The sequence below is a fragment of the Danio aesculapii genome, chromosome 15 (genome assembly GCF_903798145.1).
Source record: "Danio aesculapii chromosome 15, fDanAes4.1, whole genome shotgun sequence".
Classification (NCBI taxonomy): Eukaryota; Metazoa; Chordata; class Actinopteri; order Cypriniformes; family Danionidae; genus Danio; species Danio aesculapii.
This window is the reverse complement of record NC_079449.1, coordinates 23207094-23223105: the sequence shown is the minus strand read 5'-3', so window position 1 is coordinate 23223105 and position 16012 is coordinate 23207094. Positions and strand designations below refer to the sequence as shown.

The window sequence follows — 16012 nt, the reverse complement described above, 5'->3', positions numbered from 1 at the left end:
AAAAAGACATTTCACCACAATGTTCTTGTAACATTGAGTCTGTGAGTCTTCTGCATCTATACTTGTACATTTTCTGATGATTTTTGTTTTCAGGGTTGAGTTTTTTTTTTTTTCATTTTACAAAATATTTAACTTTGAATGTATAATTTTATAATTTATACATTTTTTGAATTGTTAAACTGGCTATGATACACTCAATAATGCTTTGAAGTTAATAATTTTTCTTCATACAAAGCAAAAGTAATATCTATTACTCCCTCCTTTATTTTTTTCTTTAACAATTTAAAAATAATTTATAATTCTTTGACCTCAATTACAAGACACTAGTAGGCTATAAAACTAATATAATAATGAAATAAATAATCTGTACAATCTAATTATTTAAATATTATACATATCCATGTTCTGCATCATTGGCTAAGTTTTGTATTCCTGTTACATATGTCATCATATAATCCTGTATGACTATCAGTTATTTGCTTCAATTAAAAAAAAGATTTTACACAGTTCACGTAACTAGTAAAGCACAGTACTCATTTCTGGCGTCGAGCGACATCTTGTGGTTTTTTAATGCATGATTCGCTGGAGCTGCTTCAAAACAATACACTTGAGATGTGACTGAAACCAGGTTAATGCATAGTCTATTGGATTAAACGGATTGGTCAAAATTGTGTGATCATTCACTTGCTCTCCAATCCTGTCAATGTATAAAACAAATTACGGGAAATACAAATAACGCCTTAATGTTTTTTCAGCCTTAAAAAGAAAGTCAGTGACAACCAAACAAGTTTAAAAAAAATGTAAAGCCTACTGTTGTGATCTGCTGAATTCCAGTATGGTTTGAAACAACATAGGGGTGATTATTATCACTCTGGAATTTTTAGTGAACTGTCCCTTTAAGAAAAAACTCCCAGCAGGATTTCTGATCCCTTGTGTGATTAGATCTACTGTACAGATTGCTGGGCATATTTTCTTACAAATTACAACTTGTAGTCTATTACAACAGCTTACTGAACTAAAGCAGTTTCAATTGACTAGAACTTCATCTAGCTTGTGCTGGATGCCTTTATATAATACCCTAATTTAAAAAAGAAACCAGGATTCTATCTGCACTATATTTCTTATAACTAGAGTTTTGTTATAGGACCATCTTTTGTATTGTCTTTCAATGAATAATTTATATCTACCACAGGTATTTTGGTGGGTTAATGAAGCCAATGTCCACTCCAAGAAGAAAATTAATAAAAATACACTTTTATTAATAAAATAAATCCAGTGAAAAAGAAGAATGAAGCAAAAACAAGAACAAAACATAAATCCTTTACTTTATACTGAGTTGAGATTAAAGGGCCTAAGACTTACAGCATACAGAAATCTAAGCGCACACCTGGTTTGTATGCCCGTCTTTTATATTCAAGCCTTTTGAATATAGGTGTGCCTTTAATGTTGTAATCAATCTTTGATATACTTGAGTATGTCTCAAAAATATTAATACATAGAAGAAACCCCTTTTTGTTCTGAGTAAATACATAGCAAAGCAATAATCAATGTTCGATATACTTGAGTATGTCTCAAAAGTCTGACATACCTGAGTATACTTCAAAAGTCTGATATACCCAAGTAGCCTATATCTCAAAAAATGCGAATAAATCCACATTTGTAGAGCTTAGTAATTACTCTCTAGGGTGATACACTTGAATAAAAAGCATAGCAAAGCCTTTCTTCTATAACATCAGCATTTGGGCAGTCTTTCAGGGGTCTTGTCCTCCAAGGCCATAGCTCCTGGCAAAGAATATTTTCCTCTGAAGATAACGCTCCCAAGCTTTCGGTTGTAATAGTTGGTTAGAAGTGTCTTCTGGACCATTTCTTCCTTTATTGTCAGCAGGAAGCTGACCCACTTCAGTACATCATCCTTGACCTCTTCGAACTCTCTGTCGAAAGTGTCTCTTCTCATTGCTTATAACTGTATTTCAATCATAGGAATATCCAAATATGTGTGTAAAGTTTTGTGTCTTTTACAATTAATGTCATTAAACTATCCAGACACCACAATGTTGAGCTGCTTTGACACAATATACACAGTAAAAGTGCAATAGAAATAAAGATGAATTGAACTGCTACATGCTAGGAAGTGTAGTTAACCTACACATTTTAGGTAATGATTTTTTAAATCACTTTTAGATTTAATTACTAAGTTAATAACTTATTATATGTTACAGGTAAATTAATTACAAAGTAGGCAATAGTGATTTTAAGGAAAAAAAGAATGTTTAATACATAAAATAGCTAAATAATTAAATTGTATTAAAGCATTTCAACCTGTTAAGTATTTTAAAACTAACATTGTCATATTTGTTTGCACACATAAATGAACTAATTATAATCTTACAAAAGGAGTAGCAATCTTCGAATACTTTTCTTTTAAAACAAGATATTATTAACAATGCACACCAGAAACAAAAGAGAGGAATCACTTTACAGAGCTCTTTACATTAAAACCGTCGCGCGCGCTGATTGGCTGAGAGCCGCCGCTGCTGCTGTGTCATGATGAGCTGGTTTCACAACTAGTTATCCTCAATGGGCTGCAAACAAACCGACTGGCAGCAGTTTGACAACCGGATGATTTTATCTGGACAGGTAAGAGGTTAGGGAAATTGTAGGGACATAATAAGTAAAAGAAGGGGAAAAGTAGCATATCGTTTACGAAAATGAACACTGTATTTTGAACAGTAGGCTTATGTAAACATGTTTTGGGCGCATTTACTTCTATTTGAGCCACTACAGTTTTACTACAAATATCATGGTTAAATATGGCTAGTGTTGCAAAGTTATTTAGGTTACCATGGTTGACAGTGTAAAGAAACACAGTTACCATTCATCTGAGCTCAATGTGTTTTGTTTCAATAATCTGCTACACATGTGACTTTACAAAGCGTCTACTTTATAAAATACCAATTAGTGTTTTAATCTTGCGTTTATATTTTGGATCGTTTAATCCCCATCTTGTTTTACAGATACCCCAAGTGTCAAGTTAAATCATATTTCTCCAATTTACTATAAGGTAAACATCATTGAGAGTGGTTTGACTAGACATGCTTTGCTGTAATCGTAGGCTAATAGCCTCCTCGGTGTTGTCTGAAATACATCTGTTGGAGACAAACATTGTCAACTTTGTATTTCTTCATTGTATGTCAACAGTTTATAAACCAATGGAGGCAAAACACTGTGAAGAGGTCACGGAGATGGTGTGTTTAGAGTCCGATCTGCAGGATGGACAGTAAGAGGGGACTTTTATTTTACATCTTTTATTACAGGATTCTTGTAATTAACTATAGACTAATATACTCTAAGCAGATAATAAACTTTATATTAGTTTATTGATAATTCATCGAACAAAATCATAAAAAATTAATAAATTAATTAAAATGAATTAATTACATTAATGCCTAATTTACTCACTTTTTATCAGTTGAACAAATGCAAGTCAATGACAATCAACACTTTGAGAACTATAAGAATAATTTTAATAATAATAATAATAATACTATTTTTCCAACTTTATATAAACCTTTGTAGAATGGACATGTTCTTTCTATGTCAAAAGATCCATCAATGCCATTAAATACTGTCTCCTTTTTAATTGATTCATTGTTACCTGTGTTCATCTTACAGAATGAAGCAGGTTCTGGTGGATGAGAATAAAATCCTGTTGGTGCGCAATAATGGAGAATTTACTGCTGTCGGTGGTCTTTGCTCTCATTATGGTGCTCCACTTATCAAAGGTAGGGTGTAGTCTTATTAATCACACAAGCTGTCACAAGCAGAACAAAAAAATTTGTTTACTTAGGACTGTAAGGTACAGAGAAAACAGGTTTTTAATTCACCATTCACCCTTTACCTGTGGGATTATTAATGAGCTATCAGGTTGCTTTGCCTTTTTTCTTTCTCACTTTACTTTTTGAATTGAGTGAAGAGTGAATGACATTGTGTATTTAACAATCATAAAAGTAGTGTTATGATTGTAGGTACGTTGATTGGAGATCGAGTTCGGTGCCCATTTCATGGAGCGTGTTTCAATACTAAAACTGGAGATATTGAAGAATTTCCTGGCCTGGATTGTCTGCCTAAATTTAAAGTATGTTAAGTGATAATGGATTAAAAGTAGCTGTGGTCGACCCAGAAATTAAAGTTTACTGTTAATAACTCACCCTTCAACCATATGATATGTAGGTGAAATGTTCTATTATGCAGGGGTGGATTTAACCAAAGAAAAATAAATGGCAACTTAGGACCCAAGGTAATCTGAGGGCCCCCAAATAATTACCTAGAAAAATAAATTGTACCTGTAAATTATATATAACATCATTTTCTAACATAATTTGTGTGACGAGGGTGTAAAAAAATAAAAGTTTAATGTTTATTACATCAAATGTATCCCCCACCCTCAATCATGGAGAAGTCCAGCAGTCAAATTGGGTAAAGATTTAGTTTTAAAAACGAAATTGTTTATATATAATTTTTAGTTGTGAATTCATTTTGAGAAAACAAATCATTTAAAAAGGTTTACAAGATGCTTTACATGTTGTTATTGTTATTTTGCATTAAGACAAAATGTCGAAAAGGAGTGACTGAGTGACATGAGAAAAAAAAAACCTGCAAAATAAATAAATTTAAACTAAATTAAAGTACAAAAGGTGCATTTTAGAACTTTTGGGCCCCATGGCTGGAATTGCTTACAGCTCCCAAATCACTAAATCCACCCCCGCTACAATTGAATGTGGCTCTTGATGCATTAATGTAAATGTAAATAAATTGTTTGAATTTACATTACCTTAAGTCCACAGAAATATCTAAGGATGTGTAAATTACCTGTGCATTTTAATTTGTGGGTAAACTATTCCTTTAATAAAACAAGTATTCATGTTGTGTCATATGCTTATTATACATTCACATTGCGCCTCACATTCACCATAGAGTATATCAAGAATGAAACTTTTTTTCTTGTCCTGTCATGTTAAGGTCAAGGTTGAGGGTGGTAAAGTCTACGTGACCAGTGATCAAAAGGTTAGTCTCATTCTATTGCCATTTAAGGTTCAGCACAAGATTGGTTGCTTTTGAAGAGCATTTCATGAAACTTTATGTCTAATATGCTCTTTTTAGAACCTGAAGAAGCGCATTAAGAAAATGAGCAGTCGAGTGCCTGGAGTCAATCACACAGTTGTTTTGATTGGAGGAGGTAAGGATTTGATCGAAACAAACTTTTTATGTTCAATGTTTATTATGTGCACAGTTCATCTTATACTTCATTTTGTGGTATTCATCGCCCCCTAGAGGTTTTGCAATGTACTGAAGGAGCTCAGTCAGCTGCTGTAAAGCTTTTTTTGATCAAAATAAATTCAATGTATTGTACAAGATAAATCCGTCTTCCAAACTTTGTTGTGTATTATACTGAATAACTGTAGCGAGCTTAATGCTTGTGTATTTTAGATATGTTCTGTTAATCCCTGCTTGGCATGGGATGATAACTGTTTTCAAGGTACACCGCGGTTTGGAAAAGTCAAGGTTTTAAAACCGCCAAAATTTTCTTTAATACCGTTCCTAAGGTATGTGCACGTTTTTTTTAATTTACATTTTTTTTGTTTTGTTTTTTAGGACAACAGTATCTTCAGCTGAAAAAATATCCAAAAATGCCATTTTAAATTGGAAAAAAAATCTGTGTTTTTGAAACTAATGAAGACAGCAGAATGATTAATTTTAATTATTTAGCCTGACATGTTACTGCTCCAAAATATTATAAATCTTTCAATAATAATAATAATAATAATATTTCCCAGTGATGGGTTGCAGCTGGAAAGGCATCCGCTGCATAAAACAAATGCTGGATAAGTTGGCGTTTCATTCCGCTGTGGCGACCCCAGAGTAATAAAGGGACTTGGCCGAAAAGAAAATGAATGAATGAATGAATAATAATAATAAAATATATTGTATTCAAAGGGGAAAAATGTTTTAGTTTTTTACCCTGACATTAAAAAGAATATATATTTTAGAGCAGTATTCACAATACCATTATACCGTGAAACCGTGATATTTTTATCCAAGGTTATTAAACCGTCACAATCTTATAACGGCCCATGTCTAATCTTTGCTGTGGAGTAGTAAATAACCTGTATGATAAACTGTGAAAAGTATCTCCAACTAAAATAATCTTCCATAATAAGCATGCATATTAATCTATTAACCTCTAGAGTTACAAACTAGTCTTAGGTTAATTTATAGGTATATTTCACTCAAAAAAGGAAATTCTGTCGTCATTTACTCACTCTTCCAAACCTTTATGAGTTTCTTTCTTCTGTTGAACACAAAATAAGTTATTTTAATATTACCACTTTGACAAATTATTTAAAATACTAAGTTATGGCATAAGAACGTATATAGACATCTGCTCTTGTCTCTTGTGTATGGTAGGCAATGCATCGTGTGTGTTTTTGTTTTCATAGGCCCGGCTTCATTGCAGTGTGCAGAAACCCTCCGTCAGAATGATTATGGTGGGAGAATTATAATGGTTACCAAAGATGAACAGCTGCCTCTGGATAAAACCAAACTTAGCAAGGTTTGAATCCACAGCCCAGATTATATGTTTTTAATGGCTCCTCATTGTCTTTTTGAACTCTTATTGAACGTTGTCTTATTGGACTATTTGAGTTATGTGCTTAATGTTAATAAAGCTGTTCTTTATATACGCTTGCAGGCAATGAATATTGAAATTGAAAAGGTGCTGCTACGACAAAGTGATTTCCTTCAACAACATGGAATTGAAGTGTGGACTAAAAAAGAGGTAAGTTTTTTTTTATGTATACAGTATCTTTTATTTGTTTTTCTGAAATCACATGTATTGTATTTACTGGTGGATTTTACTAATAATTTGTCACTGGCAGGTAAAATCTGTGGACACAGATGCTAAAACAGTGACTTTCCAGGATGGCACCATACAAAACTATGATCAGCTCTTGATTTCTACAGGTGGCAGGTCAGATTATAATGTTAACTATAGATAAATGTCTCATTAAATCAAAGTTAAAGTTGATTTATTCACTCCATGGCCATAAAAGATACAAGTGACTAAGATTTTTAGCTGAAACTATGATTTTTACAATATTTCTCAAGAAATATTGTTAGAAAAAAGCTTTTTTTCTTTCAGAATTGGATTTTATAACTCACGTTTGTTTATATCTCACAATTCAGAAAAATTGCAAGTAGAAACACAAAAATTACAGGTTATATCTGCCTATTTTGACTGTTTTTATTGTTATTCTGACCTTGTTCTTGCAATTTTATGTATGTTTCTGCATTAATAGCTAAAAACCATGAGTTTGCATGGTGCAATTCCAAGATCAAAAGTCAAAGTCTATTACTATTTCTTTATTCTGTGGCAAAAAATATGCTTTTTGCTTATTTTAATGCTCATTCAAATTGTAATTGTCATACACAGTGAATATGAAATGCTTACCACAAATTGTGAGTACATTGTATAACAAGGGTGTCTCTATCAAACATAATGTGCTCAATTTTGATGAGTTTGCCGGTTTTAAGTCTGGAAATGAACTTAAAAACAAAGAAAAAGAGGTCGGTGAATCTTTTAAATGGTTGTACGTCATCTTGAATCCCGTTTGTAAATTTGCAGAGGTTTCCTTAATACTTCCAGTACCCTACACTGTTTCTTCTAGATGCACATTTGATGGTGACCAGTTTATTTTTCTTTTTAGAGCCAGACCTCTGCAGTGTCCTGGTGCTGAGCTAGAAAATATAAAACTGCTGCAGACCTATGAGGATGCCTCAGAAATCCATCAAATAAGTGCGGGCAAAAAGGCTGTCATTGTTGGAACTTCATTTATAGGTAAACCAATAACAGATGGAAGAGATCATTATATCATGACATTCATAGTATTACTGTATGATGATTTTACATTGTTTTTTAGGAATGGAGGTTGCTGCTTATCTCTCTGACAAGGCAGCCAGTGTCACTGTTATCGGAAGCAGCAAGTTTCCTTTCCAGGCATCACTGGGATCAGACATTGGAAAAATGACGATGCAGGTCAGTAAGCGTTGGTGTGTTTGCCTACTTTTCAGCTTTCTGTTATTAATTTCAAGTTATCTGTCTTCTGTTACAGATGCTGGAGGAGAAAAATGTGAAGTTCTACACAAGTAACGGTATGACTGAAATTCGAGGTGAAAATGGAAAGGTACTGTAATATATTACTAACATTCATTCATTTTCTTTTCGCTTAGTCCCTTTATTAATCCGGGGTCGCCACAGCAGAATGAACCGCTGTGGCGACACGTTTTTTACGCATGCCCTTCCAGCCGCAACCCATCTCTGGGAAACAACCATATCCACTCATTCACACTTATTCACACTCATACACTACGGACAATTTAGCCTACCCAATTCACCTGTACCACATGACTGTGGGGGAAACCTGAGCACCCGGAGGAAACCCACGTGAACGCAGGGAGAACATGCAAACTCCACACAGAAACGCCAACTGAGGCTCGAACCAGCGACCTTCTTGCTGTGAGGCGACAGCACTACCTACTGCGCCACTGCGTCGTCTGTTAATAACATTTAGAAACATATTATTACTAAATTATCATAGAACTGAAGTCAGTGTATTGTAAACTCTCTAACACAATTGTTTAGGTCAAGGAAGTTGTTCTGAAAAACGGTGAAGTCCTTCCAGCGGATATTATAATTGTGGGCATTGGTATGTACAAAAACAACTTTTTATTTGCAGTTTTGTTGTTGTCACTTAAACCAAAAGTTTCATACATTTATTGTTTTCAAAGGTGTCATTCCCAACTTTGATATCCTAAATATATTGTTTTTGTAGGTGTCATTCCCAACTTTGATATCCTAAATATATTGTTTTTGTAGGTGTCATTCCCAACTTTGATATCCTAAATATATTGTTTTTGAAGGTGTCATTCCCAACTCTGATTTCCTTAAGAAAACACTGGTGGAAATTGATTCACGCAAAGCTGTTGTTGTTGACAAGGTAGCAGCCGTCACATCAAATAGAGTGAACCCAAACAACCGAACAGTTTTTTTAATGACGTCTTTGTTTTTCAGTTCATGAAAACCAACATTCCTGATGTCTTTGCTGCTGGAGATGTGGTGTCTTTTCCACTTGCTTTGGTCGGACATAAGACAGTCAATATTGGACATTGGCAATTAGCACAAGCTCATGGTAAGCATCATATAATAACAATTTCAGGTGTTAAATCTATTGCAAAATATCCTGCTGTGCTAACATAGGAATAAATGACATTTCAAACCTTATCAAAATAGAAAACTTTGTTCTAAGTTGTAACAGTAGATCAGTGTTGTACTGTAGTGTTCATCAAATTAATAAAAAATTTTTGAAAAATTGTTGAAAACATTTATAGACTTCAGACTGTTGAACATTAGAGTTTGTGTCGTACTGTCTAAATTACTTTATGTGTTTGTGTTTCTCCACAGGACGAATCGCAGGCTTAAGCATGTTGAATCGACAGGTTGAGATAAACACTGTGCCTTACTTCTGGACCATGCTGTTGGGAAAAAGTATTCGGTACACAGGTGACCATTCCTAGATACATTTTTATTTTTTTTAAATAATTAAACATGATGTATACAGTTGAGGTCAGAATTATTAGCTCCCCTTTTAATTTTTTTTTCTTTTTAAAATATTTTCCAAATGACGTTTAACAGAGCAAGGAAATTTTCACAGTATGTCTGATAATATTTTTTCTTCTGGAGAAAGTCTTATTTGTTTTATTTTGGCTAAAATAAAAGTAGTTTTTAATTAAAAAAAAAAAAAAATTCTGGATAGTCTACAGAACAAACCATCGTTATACAATAACTTTCCTATTTACCCTAACCTGCCTAGTTAACCTAATTAACCTAGTTAAGCCTTTAAATGTCACTTTAAGCTGTATAGAAGTGTCTTGAAACATATCTAGTAAAATATTATGTACTGTTATCATAGCAAAGGTAAAATAAATCAATTATTAGAAATGAGTTATTAAAACTATTAAAATTAGTTAAAAAAACCTTCTCTCCATTAAACAAATATTGGGTAAAAAAATAAACATGGGGGCTAATAAATCAGGTTGGCTAATAATTCTGACTTCTACTGTAATTCATGTTCTATAAATTCTAGACACAATCTTATTCAGTACAAAGTATTACACAGACTTCACTATTCTATAACAAAGCTTAGTAAATTCTTTCCCTCGGTTTTCCCAACATGCAACAAATGTAAAGCCGCTGAGGGTACCTTAGCACATCTTTTCTGATCCTGTGTTCAAATTCAGAGTTTTTGGTTAGACATTTTTCTATTTTTTGCCAACGTTTACAATTGTGTTTTACTCCCTGACCCAATGATAGCAATTTTTGGCTGGTCAGATGTTCTGGAGACTCTCAACCGAAATGTACAGTTACCTGTTCAGCATGGCATGATCATAGTTATACTTTGTTTCTGGAAAACAAAGTTAGGCCTCTTTTTTTTCTGACTGGCTTCTTGGACTCACCTCCACTTTACAGTTGGAAAGAATTAGATATACCACTTCTGGAAACAAACTTTTATAAAATGTGGGATCCAGTCTTTTTTCCCTAAAACACCATAAAGATTAATAGTGTTGTTTAATTTCTGAAGATTTGTAAGTTGTTGTTTTTTTCTCTCTTTCTCTTTACATCCATTGCTGTGTCTTTTGTAGGTCGTATATGTCTTGTATGTTCCATTTTCCCTGGTTTCATGCTTTGTTTTACATTTTGCACCGATTATTGTTTAATGATGGGTTTGTTTATCTGTTCCTTGTTTTTCTTTGTCTGCAAAAACTATAATAAAATATATATTTTTAAATATATCTATTTTTATTCTTAGGCTATGGAGAAGGATACACTGAGATTGTTTTCAAAGGAAGTACAGAGGAAAGAAAATTCTTGGCATTTTATATCAAGTAAGCTAATGGTTCAATAAGACATCACTTGACTTTTTATATGTGCACCCTAGGGTCCACCTGTAGTGAGCATGACAAATTATGTCACCAGAATAGTATATGCATACTTTAGTGTACACACACCACCCACAGCTTGCGCATAGGCTTTGAATTGTTTTTGCACTATTTAATTTGTCCAGAAGGTGTCAACACTGAATCAGGCTGCAGTTTAAAGAGATAGTTAAACCAAAAATAAATATTCCTTCATCATTCTCTCATCTGCCATTAGTTCTTTTGTTGAACAAAGATTTTCTGAAGAATGTTAGAAAAAAAACAGCCATTAATATCCATAATATTTTTAGTTTCTCCTGTGGATGCCAATGCAACATTTTCTATGCAACATTTTTCAGAATATCTTGTTTTGTGTTCAACAGAAGAAAGAAGGTTTATTTTCATTATATACAATTGAAGAATATGCAAATATTTAGATGATTTATGTACAATACAGTTTGTAAAGTAATATTTTCTGTCTTTAAATGGATGTATTATATCATGAGAGACCTTCTGTAGCTTTGTTTACCAAAAAAGGGATTCTTATTATACTTATAATATGTATTATACTCCTATTATATTCTTATTCTTACCATTAAAAACCTGAAATAAAAGTTTAAAGCTGCTATAAAACTCTACATAAATCCTCATAATTTTTTACATACAAAGTTTTTGGTGAAATGGATCATTGGATATGGGTTAATCGTCCTAGCATACATCTTTTCTGTTGTTGTAATTACACCATGCACATGTAAAAGTATACATTGGGATTAAAAGTACACAAAATACTACAAATGTCGAATTTAGTATCTGTCTTCATTCATCACTGTTTACCTCATGATCCAGGGATGAAGAAGTTGTTGCAGCTGGCAGCTTGAACTTTGACCCTGCTGTTGCAAGGTTGGCAGAAATGTTATTCATGGGGAAGAGGATCACTAAGGCGCAGGCACAGTGAGTATCAATATGTTACAAACCAACAACTCTTTGCATCAATAAGCCAGATCTATTCATCCAAATTGGTGAATTAATTTGCATGCATTTCAAAAGTCACCAGAATATACCAGATTTTTTATTCTGCTTTCACAGATCTGATGACCTCAGCTGGTTGCAGCTCCCATGAAAGTGCTTTGATCACACTTACCTCCATGATTTTATTGATTAAAGTTTGTTCATCTGTCATTTTTTGACGGTCTTGCCTATAGCTTAATTATTGCCTGTAAGTTTTGTTCTATCTTTCATGCTAGTTTTTTGTATAAATGTTTTCTCCCTGTAAAGAATAAAGTTTTCTGGTGGAGCAATTTTTAGAAAGAGCTGAAGAACAGCTGCAACTCTTACTATGTCATCAGTTACTAAATAACAAGACTTTTTTTACTTAATAAAATATATAATATGCCTTTTCATTAGTTTAGTTGGTTAAATATATTTAATTTAGTTACAAAGTTTAGAGTAAAATGATACTGTGTGTTTAATTAAATTGTTTATGTTGGTTCACAGAGCATTAAAGTTCACAAATATGGATTATATTATAAAGAATTTATTATAGAGGTCGCACGCTGGTTCAGTGGATAGCACTGTCGCCTCACAGCAAGAAGGTCGCTGGTTTGACTCCCGGCTGGGCCAGTTGGCATTTCTGTGTGAAGTTTGCATGTTCTCTCCATGTTCGTGTGGGTGTCCTCCGTGTGCTCTGGTTTCCCCCACAATCCAAAGACATGCACTATAGATGAATTGGGTAAACAAAATTGGCTGTAGTGTATGAGTGTGTGTGTGTGTGTGAGAATGTAAGAGTGTATGGGTGTTTCCCAGTAATGGGTTGTGGCTGGAAGGATATCTGCTGCGTAAAACATATGCTTGAATTGTCGGTTTATTCCGCTGTGGCGACCTCTGAAAAGAGACTAAGCCGAAGGAAAATGAATGAATGAATTTAATATATTCTATAGAAGTATTTTTGTTGTCAGTTCATAATTACCTAATGAAAGCAAACTAAACCCTTATTGTACATGTTTACATGAAAAAGGTGTCTAAATACTCGTCCCAAAATAAATAAAATTCTCTTATCAAATTGAATTCAACACAATCTGCACGTTTTTATTTGTTTTCTTAATTTCCCAATTATCACAAGAAGAGAAGAGTTTTTATGTATAATATTATACAAATAAAATAAATCCACACATTCCAGTTTTCTGTAAATTTGTGTATTATATGTTTATAGAATAATAAAAAAATTGTTTTATATATATATATATATATATATATATATATATATATATATATATATATATATATATATACACACTACAAGTCTTGTCGTCTATCCAAGCTTTAGAAACAACATTTGGTATCAGAAGTAAAGGCAAAGGCCTCTAGATTATGCTTATTTTACCAAAATAAAATATGATAATGCCTTGATTTTTAATTATTTAATTAGAACAGTAAGGTCTGACTTTGCTGAGACAAAAGTCTTGTCACTTAACAGAAATAATGTACAATATAGAATATAAAGTCATCGACACATGCACTCCGTTGCTTACGGTGACCCGAGTTTGATTCCCACCTTGCGGTCCTATGCTGATCCTTCCCCTCTCTCTGCTCCCCATGCTTTCTTGTCAATACTCTACACTTTCCTATCTATTAAAGGTGAAAACCCTGAAAAAATAATTATAAAAAAAGAATATAAAGTCATGCTGCAGTGGAAAAAGATTTAATATTGTGTATGACTCCCATGAGCTTGGAGGACTGCATCCACACATCTCTGCAATGACTTAAATAACTTAATAAAGTCATCTGGAATGGCAAAGAAAAAGCACTCTTGCAGGACTCCCAGAGTTCATTAAGATTCTTAGGATTCATCTTCAATGCCTCCTCCATCTTACCCCAGACATACTCAATAATGTTCTATCTGGTGACTGGGCTGGCCAATCCTAGAGCACCTTGACCTTCTTTGCTTTCAGGAACTTTGAGGTGGAGGCTGAAGTATGAGAAGGAGTGCTATCCTGGTGAAGAACGCACGCCCCCATACTGAATGTAACCCCAAACCATGATTTTTCCTTCATCAAACTTGACTGATCACTGTGAGAATCTTGGGTCCAGGCATACTCCAATAGGTCTTCTGCAGTGTTTGTGATGATTGGGATGCAGTTCAACAGATGATTCATCTGAAAAATCTACCTTCTGAGACTTTTCCATATGATCACTGATGAACTAGAAGTCATGTTCTTATTTGGGATCAAGGACAAGACTTTTGTCAGGTAGTGTAATATATATATATATATATATATATATATATATATATATATATATATATATATATATATATATATATATATATATATATATATATATAAACAATGTTTTTGAGATTCAAACAAACTAAATTTGAATTAAATAGATGAGATACAAAAAAAATAATGATTAAATTTAATATGGATAAGAATTTATAATGTAATAGAAATTGTTATTAAATATTATATAACATATAATAAATTATAATCTTTTATATTATTTTTATTTAAGATTTAAGATTTTTATTATTATTTAAGATCATTCATAAAAGTATATCCTCTCAGTATAAATTTGGTCTTTACACAAGAAACTATCCATATGAAAAAAAAAAACAATTATAGTAAATATTACAGAGCTTTTGAACCATATTATAGTAAAGTACTTTAATTAATATGTTGTGATTATTATATGGTTGCAATGGTAACACAACAACTATAGTAATAAAAACAAATGACCCAATACTGTTGTTTTCTACAAATATAGGGTATAAAATAAAAAAAAGTCTAAAGTGAAAAATAGAAAGCATAATAGTCTATAGTATGTTGTTACCTTCAATAACAAAGAGTTTTAAATACTATAAAATACAGCAGTATGGTTCAAAGACACTGTAGTATTTATTTACAATAGTTTACTATAGTATTTTTTCAGGTGAAAATGATACCTGCCACATTTTAGGAAGGAATCCTTCGTACGAGGATGATATTTGGAGGTCAGTGGCAAATAAATGACTGAAAGCCCCTGGTGTAATGTATACAGTAGATTACAGTATTGTATCTCTAACATATATGGAGTGTCAGGGCCTGCTGGGGGCAGTGCTGGGCAGTCAGTTCCCCGGATGAAGTTTTGGTGTGAATATGGCGCAGACACAGAGAGCACGAGCAGCGCGCTCATGAGGGCTTCACTGACTGAAACGCGCACTTAGCCCGTTTAAGCTAACTTTACACTCTAGAAACTTCACCGACCATATGAAGTTTATTCCTCAACAGGCGCACTTCTCACTACAGGTAGGACTTCTTTAAAGCTGTTTACGTTTCAAGCGCGAGTTGTTTGTGTGTCGGCGCAGGTTGTTTTTGTGTCAGGCTGGAGTTTCGGTGAGTTTGGTCGTCGTGCTAATTTAGCTAATTCCTCAAAGCTAGCTGAGTAGCTTGGGCTGCTGAGTGTCAAAACATTAACTTAAGTCATGAAATATACTTAATGTAAAAGTTCCTTTGTTTGTAATGTCACCGAAATCGTGTAATATCTGTTTAAAGTTTTATGGAGGAATGATTTACGGTAGTTCGCGATTATTACTAACGTTATCATTTAACGTTACAGCTGCTCTTTTCTTTTAAGACTCGAATCAAAAGACATATTTGTGAGCTGCTCCTAAATTGTCGCGTTTAAAGGAAGAAGTTCATTAATTTATTAATGTCAGTAAGAGTCTAAAACTACTTGAAAGTTTGGCTAAAGTCATCATGCGTTATAGGTGGAGTTAATCGAGCAGCCAGTAACAAAATACGCATGAAATAAATCAAATGATTCATTTGTTGATCTGTTCGAGTTTGTCACGTTAATACTCAAATATGGGAGCGATTTTGTAACTGGACTGATAGAAGTCGTGATGCTGACACTGTCCATACAGATACAGTATCCAAGATGCTTTTCATAATCTAAGCCTATTTTGTATAAAATCTCATATTAAAGTTGCCAGGTATACCTTTATCAG

General features: G+C 33.2%; 2 protein-coding genes across 3 annotated transcripts in view; both read left to right on the top strand.

Annotated features, from left to right (window-relative positions):
- Positions 1-2550: 2550 nt before the first annotated feature.
- aifm4 (apoptosis inducing factor mitochondria associated 4) lies at positions 2551-12205 on the top strand. Of its 2 annotated transcripts, XM_056473588.1 has the most exons (20): positions 2551-2637; positions 3015-3061; positions 3199-3277; positions 3673-3782; positions 4026-4135; positions 5020-5064; positions 5161-5236; positions 6498-6610; positions 6749-6835; positions 6936-7027; positions 7764-7894; positions 7977-8092; positions 8169-8240; positions 8699-8762; positions 8977-9053; positions 9128-9245; positions 9518-9616; positions 10923-10998; positions 11875-11979; positions 12115-12205. In XM_056473588.1, the coding sequence occupies exons 3-20, from the start codon at positions 3210-3212 to the stop codon at positions 12146-12148; spliced, it is 1593 nt and encodes a 530-aa protein (XP_056329563.1). In that variant the 5' UTR covers positions 2551-2637; positions 3015-3061; positions 3199-3209; the 3' UTR covers positions 12149-12205. The 2 variants fall into 2 exon arrangements, with proteins under 2 accessions (XP_056329563.1, XP_056329564.1); XM_056473589.1 differs by lacking the exon at positions 3015-3061.
- A 2956-nt stretch (positions 12206-15161) lies between these two features.
- The window catches only part of pak4 (p21 protein (Cdc42/Rac)-activated kinase 4), a 29079-nt gene continuing 28228 nt past the window's right edge, over positions 15162-16012 (top strand). The window contains exon 1 of the mRNA XM_056473302.1: positions 15162-15311. The gene's annotated coding sequence lies outside the window, so the exon portion shown is untranslated. The remainder of the gene's footprint in view (positions 15312-16012) is intronic.

Bases quoted from the DNA above. Each gene is read 5' to 3' on its own strand.
- aifm4 (XM_056473589.1), top strand. From the start codon at position 3,210: ATGGAGGCAAAACACTGTGAAGAGGTCACGGAGATGGTGTGTTTAGAG. The intron at 8,093-8,168 runs GTCAGTAAGCGT...CTTCTGTTACAG, and splicing joins TTGGAAAAATGACGATGCAG to ATGCTGGAGGAGAAAAATGT. The intron at 8,763-8,976 runs GTATGTACAAAA...TTGTTTTTGAAG, and splicing joins TATTATAATTGTGGGCATTG to GTGTCATTCCCAACTCTGAT.